Below are 16,530 nucleotides of genomic sequence, written 5' to 3' on the forward strand. Positions count from 1 at the left end.
CACCTAAGGTAAAGGAAAGGGAAACAATGCTTGCATAGATCAGAACATTGACTACCATCTTTGGACTCCATGGAGCACATGCCCATCAGGGACCCGTGGCCGGGATCCCATACTGAGACAGCCGCCTCATTGAAGAGGTGCATCACACTGAGCACGGATGATCAGAGATCTCATGATTAACAGACTGGCCCTTGGGGAAGAGAGGTTACGAAGCAGACGAAACCCCCAAGAGGATTTCCTGGGAACCATTCCAAGAGGGGAAATCATTGGATTAGGCATTGGGGTGTGGAAAGGGGGGGGTATAACCTGTCCTGTCAGTGCTGCCTTGTCGATTTCCTTGTGAACCCATGGATGCATGGCAAGGAGGGATTTTGCGCTTGCAAGCTAAGGATGGCCTATGTTGATGACCTAGGAAAAGGGGGGGGTCCTAAAACCTAGTGTGAAGCCATATTCCAAGAAGAACGCATTCTCCCTGTTGGGGTAGCATCTTAAAAGCCAGAATAGTGGCACCATCCTAATCAGGCTGGAGCCCATAGGAGAGTGTCGTAGCCTGCCACCAGGCTTCCTACTGCCTTGGCATTCCCTAGGGGGACTCTGCCATCCACAGGCCCTTGGACAAGAAGTGTATGAGTGCTGTCCACTACAAAGGGAGCCCACAAGACGGAAACGGCACGGGTTCCGGGAGCATGCACCCCTGGAGCTATATTCCCAGCACAGTCAGCGGTGCTGAGGCACCGGACCCGCAATAGGCCGAGGGAGACAGCCTGACAAGAATGTGGCCACTGTCAAATCTGTCGCCAAAACCTGGTCAGGAAGGAGACAAAATTGGGGCCAAGGTCCTAGTCCTTCAGGTCCTAGTGCAGGGAAGGGTCAATAGCGGCCCTCCTGCAGGAAGCCTAGACATAGACCAGCCATGCATCTACTCAGGTGAAAGCCAACAAGAGAAGAAGTAGCCCCGGTGGGCATTACTCCTCTTCCCAGATTGGCGTAAGGATCTAAATATTGCCACTTATGTGGACATCTGAGTGGTGGGGGCAGGGCAAGGGAGATGACATTGGGAGGGACAGCCACCCCAGGGAGGTAAGATACTGGCCCCAAGGCCCTGAAGGTTGCCCGCCTGGCCAAGAAAAGCAAGGTGTGGCCATCTTACCCATATCCGGGGCAGCCGTATATGGGTCCCCTGCGAGTAAGGGGGATGATGTCGCTTGCGGTGCTACTGTTGATTGCGCCGCTGCTGACAGAGATGCCTCAGGAGAGTGGACTGCCTCCAGCGGTGCTGTGCCACCAAGGTGAGACTACGAGGACAAGGTGGAGGCCTACATGTCATCCAGACACGCTGGACCCATGTTGCCTGTGCTGGGATCCCCTGCCAGTGAGGTGGATGACGATGGCTTGCGTCACTGGAGATAGAGACGCCTCAGGAGGGTGTATGGCCTCTGGTGGCGTGTGCCATCAAGGTGAACCTGAGAAGATGGGTGGAGGCTTCGATGGCGTCCAGACGTGCTGAAATGGAAAGCAACAGTGAACGTTGCATCTGCTGTCACGTCCGTTTGGGCTGGAATGCCATGGTTTTGCTGGGCCCTGCTGGGGGAGCGGGGGCAATCCCAGAGGTACGTTCTGCAGCTTCAAGGCATGAAAGGATTGAAGCCAGGACTGAGCCCGCATCGTCCTCGGACTCAAGCCTATGCTGTAGCCTCTTTGTGGGAAGTCATCAGGCTTTACCCTTTCCTTTTCCGCCCCCCTGTCCCTCCTCAGGAAGCACGATGTAGATAAAGGGCTAGAGTGAGACTGACCCAAAGCCACCTAGCGAGCCTTATGGCCAAGTGGAAATCAGGACCCGGGACCCCCGGGACACAGTGCAATGCTTTAACCAGTACACCACCTAGCCCTCGGAAAAAGCTGCCTTATACTGACTTAGACTCGTAGCCCATCCAGCCCAGTATGGTCAACACTGACTGGCAGCAGCTTTCCAGGGTGTCAGCAGGAATTTTTCCAGTCCTACCTGGAGATGCTGGGGATTGAACCCGGGGCCTTCTGCATGAGGAGCAGGTGCTCCACTACTGAGCCACAGCTCCTTTGGTTGAGGTGGAAGGGGGCCAGAGGTGGAGACCTGACAGGCCCGCAAGCCCAGTGAAGGCACTGGTAGGCAATAACCCCCCCTTAAACTCCCCACCTTTGGGCCCAAGGCCCTGAGGAGAACAGCCCCACTGAGAAGAGGGCACTGGAGGGGGAGCAGGGCGAGCCCCTCGGAAGGCAGCAAGGCGCAGCTGCCCCCGCTGCTGGGACTGGAAAGGCTGGCAACCGTGTTCAAAGCGGCGTGAGGGCTAGCAGCGGCGTGAGGGAGAGGAAGGATGGGTGTGTGCGCAGCTGAAGCGACCGCCTCTGCCCAATGGGAATGCAGCGCAGGCCTTGCTGCCGACGGGGACCGGGGAGACTGGTCACCGCTGCCGCCTCTGCCTCCGCGCAAGAGCCAGCGGCGGCGTGAGGCAGGCACGGGGCGCTTGCGCTGCAAAAGGCGCGGCAAGCGTGGGTGGCTGAAGCTGTGAGGCGAGGCACAGCGGAGGAGGAGTCGCTGATGGTGGAAGGTTGGTTCTCTCCCGCTCAGGGAGACGCGAGAGCAAGAGAGCTTCTGTTAGGAGAGCGCCAAGCTTAAGAGGGCTCTGCCGGCCCCTCCCATGCTCGGTGGTGCCACTGGGGGATACCCAATGGAACATAGCCACCCATCCTTGCCCCACCCGCCCGCACCGGCCCCCCACCTTCTGCCAGACAAGCTGGCGTCGGGGTTAGGGCATTTGACGTTAGTATATGTGAACGTCAGGGAGATTTTTGATAGTGTATCAAAGATGTCAGTCCACTGATCAAGACGCACAAGTTGCGGGATTGTTTGTGTGAAGGCTGAACAGAGTCCATTCTGGGTAAGCAGTGGCTCCAGAGCCTGCAAGAAATGCTCTCCACTGTTATTATCAATCGCAAGGATCCCAACTCGGGATGGGGGAGAATTTCTCCCCGAAACTTTGGAGGGCTGAGTGCCAACGCATTTGGCCCCCCGAAATTGGTGGGGAAATTCTCCGCCGGCCCCCCGCCCCCCCCGGGATGGGACTTACCGTAGCCGAATGTCCCTCTCGGCGGCAGGTCTCGGCGGCGGTTCAGCGGGGGCGGGGGCTACGGCCGGTCTCCCGACCGACTGCCGCCGCCGCCATTGCAAAAAAAAAAGTAAAGTAAAAAAAAAAAAAACGCCCCCTGATAGGCTACGTGACGATTCACGTAGCCTATCACGGCTAGATTTGCAAAGTCAGCCATGATAGGCTACGTCAATCGTCACGTAGCCTATCACGGCTGACTTAAAAAAAAAAAAAAGTGTGTACGGATAATGGCGGCCTCCATAGGGAGCCGCCATTCCCGTTCCTTATTTGGTCGCTGTAGTCTACGTAAATTTTTACGTAGACTACGGCGAAAATAAGGGCAACGCTATTTGCGTTGCCCTTATTTTTGCCGTAGTCTACGTAAACATTTACGTAGACTACAGCGACTAAATAAGGAACATGAATGGCGGCTCCCTATGGGGGCCGCCATTCGCGTACGCGCTTTTTTTTTAAAGTCACCCGTGATAGGCTATGTGACGATTGACGTAGCCTATCACAGCTGACTTTGCAGATCTAGCCCCTACAAAAAAGGAATGGAAATGGTGACGCCCATAGGGCGCCGCCATTTGCGTACACACTTTTTTTTTTCCCAAAGTCACCCGTGATAGGCTACGTAACGATTTACGTAGCCTATCACGGCTGACTTTGGAAATCTATCCGTGATAGGCTAAGTTAATCATTACGTAGCATTTCACGGGGTTGTTGGTTTTTTTCCCACTTTTTCTTTCGCGGCCGGGGAGACGGGGCGCGTCTCCCTGGCCTGAATTTTGGGCAGGTGAGGCGGGTCGCCCCCCCCGGCCTGAATTTCGGGGGGAGAAGCGAAGCGCCTCCCCCCCACACCGTGAAGCGAAGCTGCGAAAAGGTAAGTGACTTTCGTACATCCCTAATCCCAACCCATGTCCATTCAAAACACCGAACTAAGTAACCGGATAGTCCCAGTGTACTGAATGGCTTCATTTGGGGCCACGTGGTAGAAGGAATTCATCTGTTTCATGTCTCTCTCCTCTGGAGTGATTGAGCCATATGTGAGCTAAATGGAAAACAAACATTTTATAAATGGATTAGAATCGGTGTTCACAGTTTGCCATGCTAACCATATCTTGGGGCAGGGGGAAACAGGTGCTGTGGCTTAGGCTTTAAAGAAGTGTATCAAGCCATTGTTTTGAAATTTGGCAGTGGGACTTTACTTTGGACTATTTTGTATGCATCCCCATATATAAATGTTGTATGTAGGAGTTGGTATTTATGTATAATCAGCAAAAAATAGCTCTATAAATGTAGTCCCTGGGGTGAAAAGAAATATGACGACTAGGGAGTGTCTAGAGGGCAATGGGATTTCTCAGTTTCTGGGAAGCACGTTCTGAGCCAGGGCTCTGAGCTTGGATCCCAGAAGACGTGCTCCCCCACCTCCTCATAACTGTACGGCTATTTCCCACTATGGCTGCATCTCTGTGCTCACAAAGGGAGCAGGGGGATGGTGGAAAGAGGTCAGTCCCTTGGGCAGGCAGGGGAGCATACCACAGAATCCCCTTTATATACCTTCTGATGAACCATGCAAACTCCCTACTAAGGATGGACAAAAGTCCCTTACCTGGTCCCGCAGCTTGCTTCGCAGTGGGGGGGAGGCGCTTCGGTTCTCCCCCTGAAGTTCAGGCCAGGGGGGGAGGCGCCCCGCCCTGCCCGGCCAAATTCAGGCCGGGGAGGAGCGCCCCGTCTCCCCGGCCACGAAATAAAAAAGTAAATGTAAAAAAACACACACACACATGACAGGCTACGTAACTATTTGCGTAGACTATCACGGCTAGATTTCCAAAGTCAGCCATGATAGGCTACGTAAATCGTTATGTAGCCTATCACGGGTGACTTTGAAAAAAAAAAAGCGCGTATGCTTATGGGCGCCGCCATTTGCGTTCCTTATTTGGGCCCGGGTATTTGCGTTGCCCTTATTTTCGCCGTAGTCTACGTAAATCTTTATGTAGAATACCCGGGCCCAAATAAGGAATGCAAATCGCGTAAGCGCTTTTTTTTTTTTTTCAAAGTCACCCGTGATAGGCTACATAACAATTTACATAGCCTATCATGGCGGACTTTAGAAATCTAGCCATGATAGGCTACGTAAATCGTTACGTAGCCTATCACATCTGTGTGTTGTTTTTTTACATTTACTTTGTAATGGCGGCAGCGGCGGCAGCCAGTTGGAAGACCGGCCACTGACACCGCCACCGCCGAAACGCCGCCGAAAAGCCGCCGGGACCCGCCACCGAGAGGGTCATTCGAAGGAGGTAATTCCCATCCCGGGGGGGGTGGGGGGGCGGAGAATTTCACCACCAATTTTGGGGGGGCGAATGCGCTCCTGAGATTCATGAAGAAATTCTCCACTATCCCTACTCCCTACCCTTCTGCTACAACGTGCCCTGCTAGACACCCAAATTCACACATCTAGCTGAAAATGCAGGCTGGCCAGAAATTGGAGGAGAGGATTCCCTCTGTGCTAGGGATGTCAGAGAATTTCACTACGAATCTCAGGGAGGCCGAATGCCAGCGCATTTGGCCCCCCAAAATCGGTGGCGAAACAGTCTGCCCCCCCTGCCCTCCCACCGGGATGGGACTTACCTTGGGTGAAACTCCCTGGCGGCGGCGGCTCCGGTGGAGGTTCGGCGGTGGTTCGGCAGTGGCGGCTGCAGCAGCCGGTCTTCCAACCGGCTGCTGCCGCTGCCATTTCCAATTTTTTTTTTTAAAAAAAGTGATAGGCTACGTAAAGATTTACGTAGCCTATCACGGCTATATTTTTAAAAAATACCATGATAGGCTACATAAATCTTTACGTACCCTATCATGGCTGAGTTAAAAAAAACAAAAAACGCGCATACACAAATGGTGGCACCCATGGGCGCCGCCATTTGCATTCCTTATTTTGGCACATTTAGTCTACGTAAACATTTATGTAGACTACAGCAAAAATAAGGGGAACGCAAATAGCTGAGTTAAACAAATAGTGTTCCCCTTATTTTCACCGTAGTCTACGTAAATGTTTACATAGACTATACGTGCCAAAATAAGGAACGCAAATGGCGATGCCCATGGGCGCTGCCGCCGCCATTTGCGTACGCGCGGTTTTTTTTTTTAAACTCAGCCGTGATAGGCTACGTTAACATTTTTGTAGCCTATCACGGCTGTCTGCAGGGACGCAAACGGGACATTTGCAGACTCGGCCAGCAGAATTCCCGGCGGGAGGGACGGGGCGCCTCCCCCCTGGCCAGAATTTCGGGGGGAGGGACGCAGCGCCTCCCCCCCACCTCGAATCAACTTTCGTAAAAGGTAAGTGACTTTCGTAAAAGGTAAGTGACTTTCGTACATCCCTACTCTGTGGTCCAGCTGCCTTGCTTTGGATAGGCATCAACATCTGAGTGTGGAGGCTGACGTATATATCCATGGGACTGCATCCTTAGTATAAAATAATTCCAAAATCCATAATGTGTTGGTTCCAGTTCAACTGGGAATGTACAGTCACAGGCAGTAGTGATGTGTAACTCTAAGCAATGTCAAGTGGGTTATTTCTTAATTCATGGCATTGATAAATAGCGTTGCCCTTATTTTCACCGTAGTCTACATAAATCTTTACTTAGACTACCCAGGCAAATAAGGAATGCAAATGGCGGCGCCCATGGGCGCCGCCATTTGCGTACGCGCTTTGTTTTTTTTCAAAGTCACCCATGATAGGCTACGTAACGATTTACGTAGCCTGTCACAGCTGACTTTGGAAATCTAGCCGTGATAGGCTACGTAAATCGTTACGTAGCCTATCACGTGTGTGTGTGTGTCTGTTTTTTACATTCACTTTGTAATGGCAGTGGCAGCAGCCAGTCGGAAGACCGGCTGCCGCCCCCGCCCCCACCAAAACGCCGCCGAAATGCCGCCGGGACCCACCGCCGAGAGGGACATTCGAGGGAGGTAAGTCCCATCCCGGGGGCGGCGGGGGGGGGAGGAGAATTTCACGGCCAATTTCGGGGGGCCGAATGCTTTGGCATTTGGCCTCCCTGAGATTCATGGAGAAATTATCCGCCATCCCTACGGATGACAAAAAAAAAAGCCGCATGACTGCTGGCTCCGCAGGACCTCGAGGTGCCGTTCCACAGAGGATTCCGTAGCACAGACTGAAGGGAATTCGCTCCCATTTCAGTCCGTGGCGGAATTCTCTGACATCCCTACTTTGCGCACCATGGAAGGTAGCAGGAGTTGGAAGGAAAAAAAGTGTGTGTGTGTGTGTGTGTGTGTGCGTGTGCGTGTCAGAAATGAAAGGGACAGGTCCCTGCCTACCACTTGCCCTTACTCTCAGAACTCCTTGATATGGGGTTTTATTCATAACCACGTTGAGGGGATTATGAATTAAACCATAACCACTTGCTTGTTTATTGCTTTCTGCTGCCTTTGGAGCTCTGTCCATATGAGGTAATTATAGTGATTTGAATAATTCCAAGGGGAGATAATTAGTTCTTCAGCATTTGGTTCTTGAGTGTCTCTTTTGATAACAGGCATATCTGGTTGTATCCAGGTTTGCTCATGCTTAAAACTGATCTATTTCTATCATTGGACCATGTTAGTTGTGAGTAATCTAAGTGGCATTGATGTCATTGGGTCTACTTTAAGTATGAGTAAACCTGGATTCAACACACTGGATAGCAATAACCAACAAAGCACATCCCCAGGGACTCTGCCCTGGAGTTTACACCAAGAACATTGTATTTAAGGACCTTTTGTAAAGATAAAAGATGTAAAACTTGGAATGTTTCAATAAATACAGTTAGTTAAGTTAAATCTTTCACTAGATTTGAGTTGACCCCCCCCCCCAATCTGGTTCTGTGGTTAGCCAACCTGGTTGGACTTAATGTGAACCTCTGAGCCTGTCTTGGAATCAATATCATGAAATCCAATGATCTCAACAATCTTGTGGTACTTTGGATTCTAACTTGGTACTGAGTGAAAACTAGCCTTAAAAGGTCTTCCCTAAACTAAGCAAGAAGCCAATAGAAAAATGTGTCAATCTCTGATGTATGGTGGGGTATAGCCATTATGTTTTACCAGGGGGTCTTAGAAGTTGGTCTGTGTAACTAATTGATTACAATAAATCAGTGAGCAATGAAGTGGCCAAGTTGGCTGATGACGCCAAATTATTATTGGTGGTTAAAACTAGGGATGTACAAAAGTCACTTGCCTTTTCAAAGGGTGACATTCATGGTGGGGGGGAGGCGCTCCGTCCCCCCCCCCAAAATTCTGGCCGGCCGGCTCCGCTCCATAGGGATTCAGTGGAGCCGCTGGCCAGCTCCGCCAGCAGCCAGACATCCAGCCACTGGCTAGCAGGGACGCAAATGGCGCCGGCCATAGCCGCCGCCGTTTGCGTCCCTGCAGTCAGCCGTGATAGGCTACGTAAATGTTTATGTAGCCTATCACGGCTGATTTAAAAGAAAAAAAATGCACATACACAAATGGCGGCGCCCATGGGCACTGCCATTTGTGTTCCTTATTTTGGCATGTCTTAGTCTACGTAAACATTTATGTAGACTAAGACGGCGAAAATTAGGGGAACGCAAATAGCATAGATGCTACACTATTTGCGTTCTCCTTATTTTCGCCGTCTTAGTCTACGTAAATGTTTACGTAGACTAAGACGTGTGAAAATAAGGAACGCAAATGGCAGTGCCCATGGGCGCCGCCATTTCCGTACGTGCTTTTTTTTTTCTTTTAATTCAGCCGTGATAGGCTACATAAACATTTACGTAGCCTATCACTCTGTTTTTTAAAAATCTAGCTGTGATAGGCTACGTAAATCTTTACATAGCCTATCATGTTTGTTGTTGTTGTTGTTGTTGTTGTTTAACTGGAAATGGCGGCAGCGGCAGCCGGTCGGAAGACCCGCCGCGGCCGCCGAACCGCCGCCGAACCGCCGCCGAACCTCCACCGGAGCCGCTGCAGCCAGGAAGATCCGCCCAAGGTAAGTCCCGTCCCGGGGGGGAGGGGGGGCAGACTGTTCCGCCACCGATTTCGGAGGGCCGAATGCACTGGCATTTGGCCTCCCTGAGATCGGTGGCGGAATTCTCTGACATCCCTAGTTAAAAAAAAAGGGATTGTGTGGACCTCCAAAATGATCTCTCCCAACTGCAAGAACGGGCATCCAAATGGCAAATGTATTCAATGTTAGCAAGTAAAAAGTGATGCACTGGGGTGGGGGGATCCCAACTGCAAGTATGACCTGATGGCATCTGAGCTAGCAGTGACCATCCAAAAAAGACATCTTGGGGTTGTGGAGGACATCTTGATGGAAATGTCAACCGCGTGTGGGGCTGCTGTAAAAAAGGCAAACGTCATGCTGGCACAAGTAGAAAAGGAGTATAGAATAAAACTGCCAATATCATACTGACCATATACAAATCTATGGTGTGACCACACTTGTAATGCTGTGTACAGTTCTGATCACGATCCCTCAAAAAGGATACTACAGAGCGAGGAAAAGTGCAGAAAGGGGCAGCTGAAATGATCAAGGGGCTGGGACATCTCCTCTGTGAGGGAAGATTACAACAGCTGGGATTGTTATCATGGAAAAAAGAGGGAAAGGGGAGTCATAATAGATGTTTACACAATTATGCATAGTGTGGAAAATGTGGATAGGGAGACTTCTTCTCCCTCTCTTATAACTTTGGAACCCGGGGTCATGTCATGATGCTGGTTGGTGGCAGATTCTGGACAGGTAAAAGGAAAAGCTTCTTTGTACAGCACATAGTTAAACTATGGGATTCACCACCAATTGGGATGGTTTTAAAAGGGGGTTAGACAAATCCCTAGAGGAGAAGCCTATCCATGGTGACTAATCCTCATGGCTATGTGTTACCCCCAGTATCAGCAGCAGTATACCTAAGTACAGCAGTTGCTGGGAAACATGGGTGGGAGAGTGCTTTGCACTTGTGTCCTGCTTGCTGGTCATCAGCTCCTTGGCCACTGTGTGAACAGAATGCTGGACTAGATGGATCTTTGGTCTGTTGCAGTATGGCTCTTCTTCTGTTCTTATATTCTTATGCAAACACAGACTGACTTTTGTTCCTAATTATTTGATCCCTGCTGTTCAGCTCTGGCCTCAGCACAATGATGAAGCATTTAGGGGAAAAGATACAACCCAGTAACCCAGCACTCGATGACAGGATGCAAAAGATCTCCACAGCCACCATCTCTTTTCCTCTTGAACTGAGGTAGGCTGGAACAAAGGAGACCCACACAGTACAAAACACCAACATACTAAATGTAATAAACTTGGCTTCATTAAAACTATCAGGTAATTTGCGGGCTAGGAATGCCACCATGAAGCTGGTGAATGCTAAGAGGCCCATGTAGCTCAGGACACAGTAAAACATGGCAACAGACCCTTCGTTACATTGGGAAATGATTTCTTCTGTTTCTGAGTGTAGGTCAAAATCAGGGAATGGAGGATAGGTTGACAGCCATACAATGCAAATACCTACTTGACTAAGGGAACACAAACTGAGAATGGAATATGTCAGTCTTTTACCCACCCATTTCTTCATTCTAGACACTGGCTTTGTGGCTAGGAATGCTAGAGAGACCATACTGGTTTTTGCCAACACACAAGAAACAGCCACTGAGAAGATGATACCAAAAGTTGGTTGCTGAAGAAGGCAAATCACTGTGCCCCGTTGCCCAAGGAACAGCAAAGCAGAGAGGAAGCAGAGCAGGAGGGAGATGAGGAGAATGTAGGTGATGTCCTGGTTGTTGGCTTTGACTATGGGGGTATCTTTGTGCTTAATAAATGTTCCTAACACCAAAGCTGTAATCATGGACAATGAAACAGCAACAAATGCTAAACTTATCCCTAAAGGTTCTTCATAAGAGAGAAATGTAACAATTTTGTGGATGCATCTATCTCTGTTCTTGCTTGGGAATTGATATTCTGGGCATTTGAAACAGTCATCCATATCTATAAAATAGAAAGAGATCACATGTCAGTGCCAATTCAACTGTAACCTACTGGCCATTCTCATGTTGACTTCCATAGGGGAGTTGCAGACCTGTAGCCATCTTAATAGACTCCCAGCAAGTAATTTTAACTTTCCGTCTTATCCTCTCCCCCCAGATGAGAAGTTTGAGTTCCTTATCTCCTCCTCAGTATTAAGTTCCTTCTGTGTTACCTCTCCTTCCATTTGCATCCTCTCCTGTCTCAACAGTGTTAACCATATGAGCAGTTTCTCTGACTGATACTCCCGTTTTTCTAAAATCAAAGTCATACATAAATCATTCTATATTTTCCAGTGATATCAACTGTATTTGGATTGAAGCCTTGGTTGGTGTTCTATTACTAATTTCTCCCCAATCTAGGTGTACTGACAAACCTCCTCCCCCGATCATGCACCATAACTCCAGTTTCAAGCCCTGAAAAACAGGTGACAGGTCATCTGCATGTATATGTATGCCTGTTATTATGGACAGATGGCAAGAAGTCTTATAACTAACTATACACAAATGACACAAAATTGGGAGGGATAGCTAATACTTTGGAAGACAGAAACAAAATTCAAAGTGATCTGGATAGACTGGAGCGCTGGGCAGAAAACAACAGAATGACATTTAATAGGGACAAATGCCAAGTTCTGCACCTAGGAAAAAGAAACCAAATCCACAGTTACAAGATGGGGGATATGTGGCTCAACCACACTACAAGTGAGAAGGATCTTGGAATTGTTGTCGATCACAAGCTGAATATGAGCCAACAATGTGATGTGGCTGCAAAAAAGGGAAATGCTCTTTTGGGCTGCATTCATAGAAGCATCGCTTCCAAATCCCGGGAAGTACTAGTTCCCCTCTACTCAGCACTGGTTAGGCCTCATCTGGAGTACTGTGTCCATTTCTGAGCACCACACTTGAAGAAGGATGTAGACAAACTGGAGAGGGTTCGGAGGAGGGCAACAAAGATGATCAGGGGACTGGAAACAAAGCCCTATGAAGAGAGACTGAAAGAACTGGGCATGTTTAGCCTTGAGAAGAGAAGACTGAGGGGAGATATGATAGCACTCTTCAAGTACTTGAAAGGTTGTCACAGAGAAGAAGGCCAGGATCTCTTCTTGATCATCCCAGAGTGCAGGACATGGAATCATGGGCTCAAGTGACAGGAAGCCAGATTCCGGCTGAACATCAGGAAAAACTTCCTGACTGTAAGAGCAATACGACAATGGAACCAATTACCTGGGGAGGTGGTGGGCTCTCCCACACTGGAGGCCTTCAAGACGAGGCTGGACAGCCATTTGTCAGGGATGCTCTGACTTGGATTCCTGCATTGAGCAGGGGGTTGGACTCGATGGCCTTGTAGGCCCCTTCCAACCCTACTATTCTATGATTCTATGATTCTATGAATGAATGAGGCTCATTCTTTCATTTTCCCCATTTGTTTTCATACAGTAATGCACAAGCTATCTAGCCAGGTTATATGCAAAACATGGCAATTTACTAGTTCTAAATAGTCATCTCACAAAAGTATGCCTGAAAAAATGGAATAATACAAAAGTTACCCGTCTCATTGGAAATTTTTCCTTTGGGGCATGGAAGACAGTCATAGCAGCAAAACTTCTCTCCTTCCTTCATCTTCTTCTGGTTACCAGGGTGGCAGTGTGTATTACACACAGAACGGGGAACCACCTATCCAGAAAGGTGAAATAAGTTATGAAAGGAGAATAGGGTTAGGCAAATAACACACACACACACACACACACACACATACACACACACCCCTCACATATACGTATTTCCTTTCACTTGCACAGAAATTGTGCATTGTTTTCAAAATAGGACTAGAGGTGGCTGTGGATATCTTCTGCATAGATCCTTTCATCTAGTGCTGGTTTACTGGGTTATATCTTTTCCCCTAAATGCTTCATCATTGTGCTTAGGCCAGAGCTGAACAGCAGGGATTAATTAATTAGGGAAGGGGGGGAAGAATGTTCTTGAACATAAGACTATAAGAAGAGCCATGCTCTATCAGACCTAGGGGAGATGTCGCAGCCCCTTGATCATTTTCATTGCTCTTTTCTGCACTTTTCCCAATCTCTACAATATCCTTTTTTAGTTGTGGTGACCAGAAGTGTACACAGGATTCTAAGTGTGGTCACACTATAGATTTATATAATGGCAGTACGATATTGACACTTATATCCACAATTCCTATCCTAATTATTCCCAGCATGGATGGAGTTGGTCTTTTTTACAGGGGCCACACTGGGTTGCTCTTTTCATTGAGCTATCCACAGAATAATCTCTGTCTTGGTCAGTCAAAACTAGTTCAGTTCCCACCAGGTTATACTTGAAACAGGGATTTTGTTGCTACAAAGGGGAACCACCTATCCAGAAACATTAAATAACAGAATAGGAGAATAGAGTCCAGCAAAGCATATGCATGCATGCATGCATGCATGCATACATACATACATACATGTATATATATATATATATATATACACACACACACACACACACACACACATACTGAGAGAGAGAGAGAGAGAGAGAGAGAGAGAGAGAGAGAGGGAGACAGACAGACAGAGAGGGAGAGACTGTGTTTCTCCTGTACAGAAAACGTAATATTGTTTTCAAAATGGGACTGGAGATTTTGGGGATGTATGTAGGTATTATGTAGGTATGTATTTTATTCCGTGTTGCAGAGCACATTGTCCTCACTAGGTTCCTTGCAATTTTTCTTTTAAAAACATCAGTATAGAATTTCAGATACACACACACACAGACAGCTGCTGCCGCTGTTACTGACACTGCAGCAAGAATTTTTAAAGCACCAAATGCAGACTGGAATTTATGTGTCTTCTGGAGTTCATTTGTGTTTTAATTCTGTGTTTTTCAGGCCAATGTAAATGAATGATACAAAAGTGGAGTGTTGTGATCTGAATGCCAAGCTCCTACAAGCATTCTAGCTCACACTTAAGTACCAGTTGCGATTGCCCCACAACGTTCTGGCTGCCACATTCTATATCAATTGCAATATCTGAACATCTTCTGCAGGGCCCCAAATCGAGCGCATTTCAGTAATCTAGCATGGATGTTACTGAGATACATGTCACTGTGGCTAGGTCGGGTTTCTCTGGTTGGGGCCAAAGATACCACAACATCCCGAGCTGGTAAAAAGCACTCCTGGCACCTGATGCACTGTGCTGATTGGGGGAGTGTCCCCAAGCCAGATCTACACCTCGTGGCCCATCGATACAATCCCATCATGGTGACACCATATCCCACCTGTGCCTTTATATCTCGTAGCACACAGTCTGTGGAAATCCCTCCCTAGGGACCTCCGCCATGCCCCCTCTTTAATGAGCTTCCGCCACACATTAAAAACATGGTTGTTCAGGCAGGCATTTGGGGTGGGTTAGGGTATTTTTAGAGATGTGATGTTTTAAATTGTTCTTGTTGTACATCGCCCAGAGTGGCTGGGTGACCAGCCAGATGGGCGATTAAAAAATTGAATGAATGAATGAATGAATGAATGGCATCTGTGGCTGTATTTTGAATAATACAGAATAAAAAGGGTCATAACACTAGAAAAGTGGAATGTGGGATGTGCCCCAACCATTACCAATGCACTTCACCACCGATAAAAAGCACCAGTGTCGATCCGGCCTCAGATTGCATACGTGGCTCCTCAAGAGAAGTGTGAGCCCAGAGTCCAGAATAAGCCTCCATCTGGATTAGCTGACCTCAGCATTGCATCTCGCTTTCGATAGTGCCAAGTGCTGGCAGCACAGGGGCCGGATCGAAGGGCACTAGCCCAGGTCCCGCAGTCGAAAGGGCAGTTGCTGCAACCCATTTTCTGTTTTTATTTTGATTCTACACAGAGGTGACATTTAGTTTAAATATGGAAACACAACAACATATCCTGTGAAATGGACTGATGCCCATTGTCTCAATTAACCCAAGGATCTCTGGATATACGAGGGGCTTCACTTCTGGGAGCACCAAACAACCTGGGTGAAAGGCTTTCTTTCAGACAAAAGGAAAAGGTACCTCTTTGCTCCCTGCCTGGTGCCTGATAGGTGATGGGGGATGGGGGAGGAAGCAGAATGCTGGGGGGAGCAAGAAAGCAGGCAGCAAAGCAGATGGGGTGTTGTAGTGGCACCCTTTAGGCACCTTCCCAAGGCCTCCAAAAACCTAGCAGCCGCACTGATCTTACGTAACACAGACTTTATTTTGGAATCTGGTAAGTCATCATGGAGCCATGGTAGTCAGCAAAAGAAAGGTTACACATTCAAATAACCCATTTCGAAAGGGGAAAACCTTCCAAGAATTGCCCAAAACATGCACCTGGTTAAAACCGCTGTGCCACACAATCATCTCTTCATTAAGGACGAGTTCCTTTCCTTCAGGAGCGTTGGGATCCACCCTGCCAACTTTCACTTTCTTGAAGGATTTGTTTTGAAATGTGACCAGATTGGTGATGTCAAATCCACCTTCCATTTCCCTTCTCTCATTGAAGGACACAGTCTCTCCAGCAGAGTTGTTAAAGGAAATACCTTGAAGAAAGGGGTGAAGCTAACAGAAAAAGAAGCAAATGCAGCTTGATGAGAGCCAAAGAATGGGGGATGACTATATATGAGAGGTTTCATCTTGCCTTACTGGAAGTATTTATGTAGCTCCATCAAACAAAGGGACAGTATGAACATGGAATTTGGAATTATTTTCAGGTTCCAGTTATAGAAAGAAATGTCAACCAACAGAACAATGTCCATAACTAAGAAATATTACTTTACTGCACCAGTTATTTGTGCAGGAAAAAGTTGGGTGTAGTCTCACTGTGAAATAATCTGTTAACTGGAGGGAGGGAGGGAGGGAGGGAGGGAGGGAGGGAGGGAGGGAGGGAGAAAGTTTTCCGTGTTGAGACATTACCTGCCAAGGGTCCATATCTTGAGCATCAATTATTTTACTCCCCACCATTGCTCTGTGGTTGGATCTAGAGGAGAACATGGCATGCAAAGCATAAGCCACAACATACACAGCATTATAGATGTTGTAGCTGTGGCCAGCCATGAGCATCTCAAACTGAGGTGCAGGAAGGCTCTCCAGCATCTCCTCCATAGTACACATCCCATCAACATTTTCCAGCCCTCCTGGATCAGGAAATGAACAGTCGAATGCTTGCTCCCAGAAGACCCTGAGAAAGCCATCCCCCTGCGTCCAATTAGGCCTTATCATTTGGAGGAAGTGTCTGAAAGCTAGAAGGTCAACTGAGTGAATTGCAAAAGAAATGGCACCTTGGAATATCTCAAGATCCCAAGTACTCTGAGTGCCCAATAATGTGAAACCCATTTGGGTTGTCGTAATCCACATCTTTCTA

The 16,530-nt window shown here is 48.2% G+C and overlaps 1 protein-coding gene across 1 annotated transcript; it reads right to left on the minus strand.

The window, feature by feature from the left end:
- Positions 1-2,438: 2,438 nt before the first annotated feature.
- Positions 2,439-16,271, minus strand: LOC146342976 (vomeronasal type-2 receptor 26-like). Its single transcript, XM_084808112.1, has 5 exons — positions 16,083-16,271; positions 15,501-15,728; positions 12,710-12,836; positions 10,228-11,124; positions 2,439-2,629 (listed from the first exon to the last, which is right to left on the minus strand). Exons 1-5 carry the CDS (start codon positions 16,269-16,271, stop codon positions 2,439-2,441), a joined length of 1,632 nt encoding a protein of 543 aa, XP_084664238.1.
- Positions 16,272-16,530: the final 259 nt, after the last annotated feature.

Source organism: Heloderma suspectum, chromosome 6 (genome assembly GCF_057233095.1).
Source record: "Heloderma suspectum isolate Gila_16-S chromosome 6, 16-S_ref, whole genome shotgun sequence".
NCBI lineage: Eukaryota > Metazoa > Chordata > Lepidosauria > Squamata > Helodermatidae > Heloderma > Heloderma suspectum.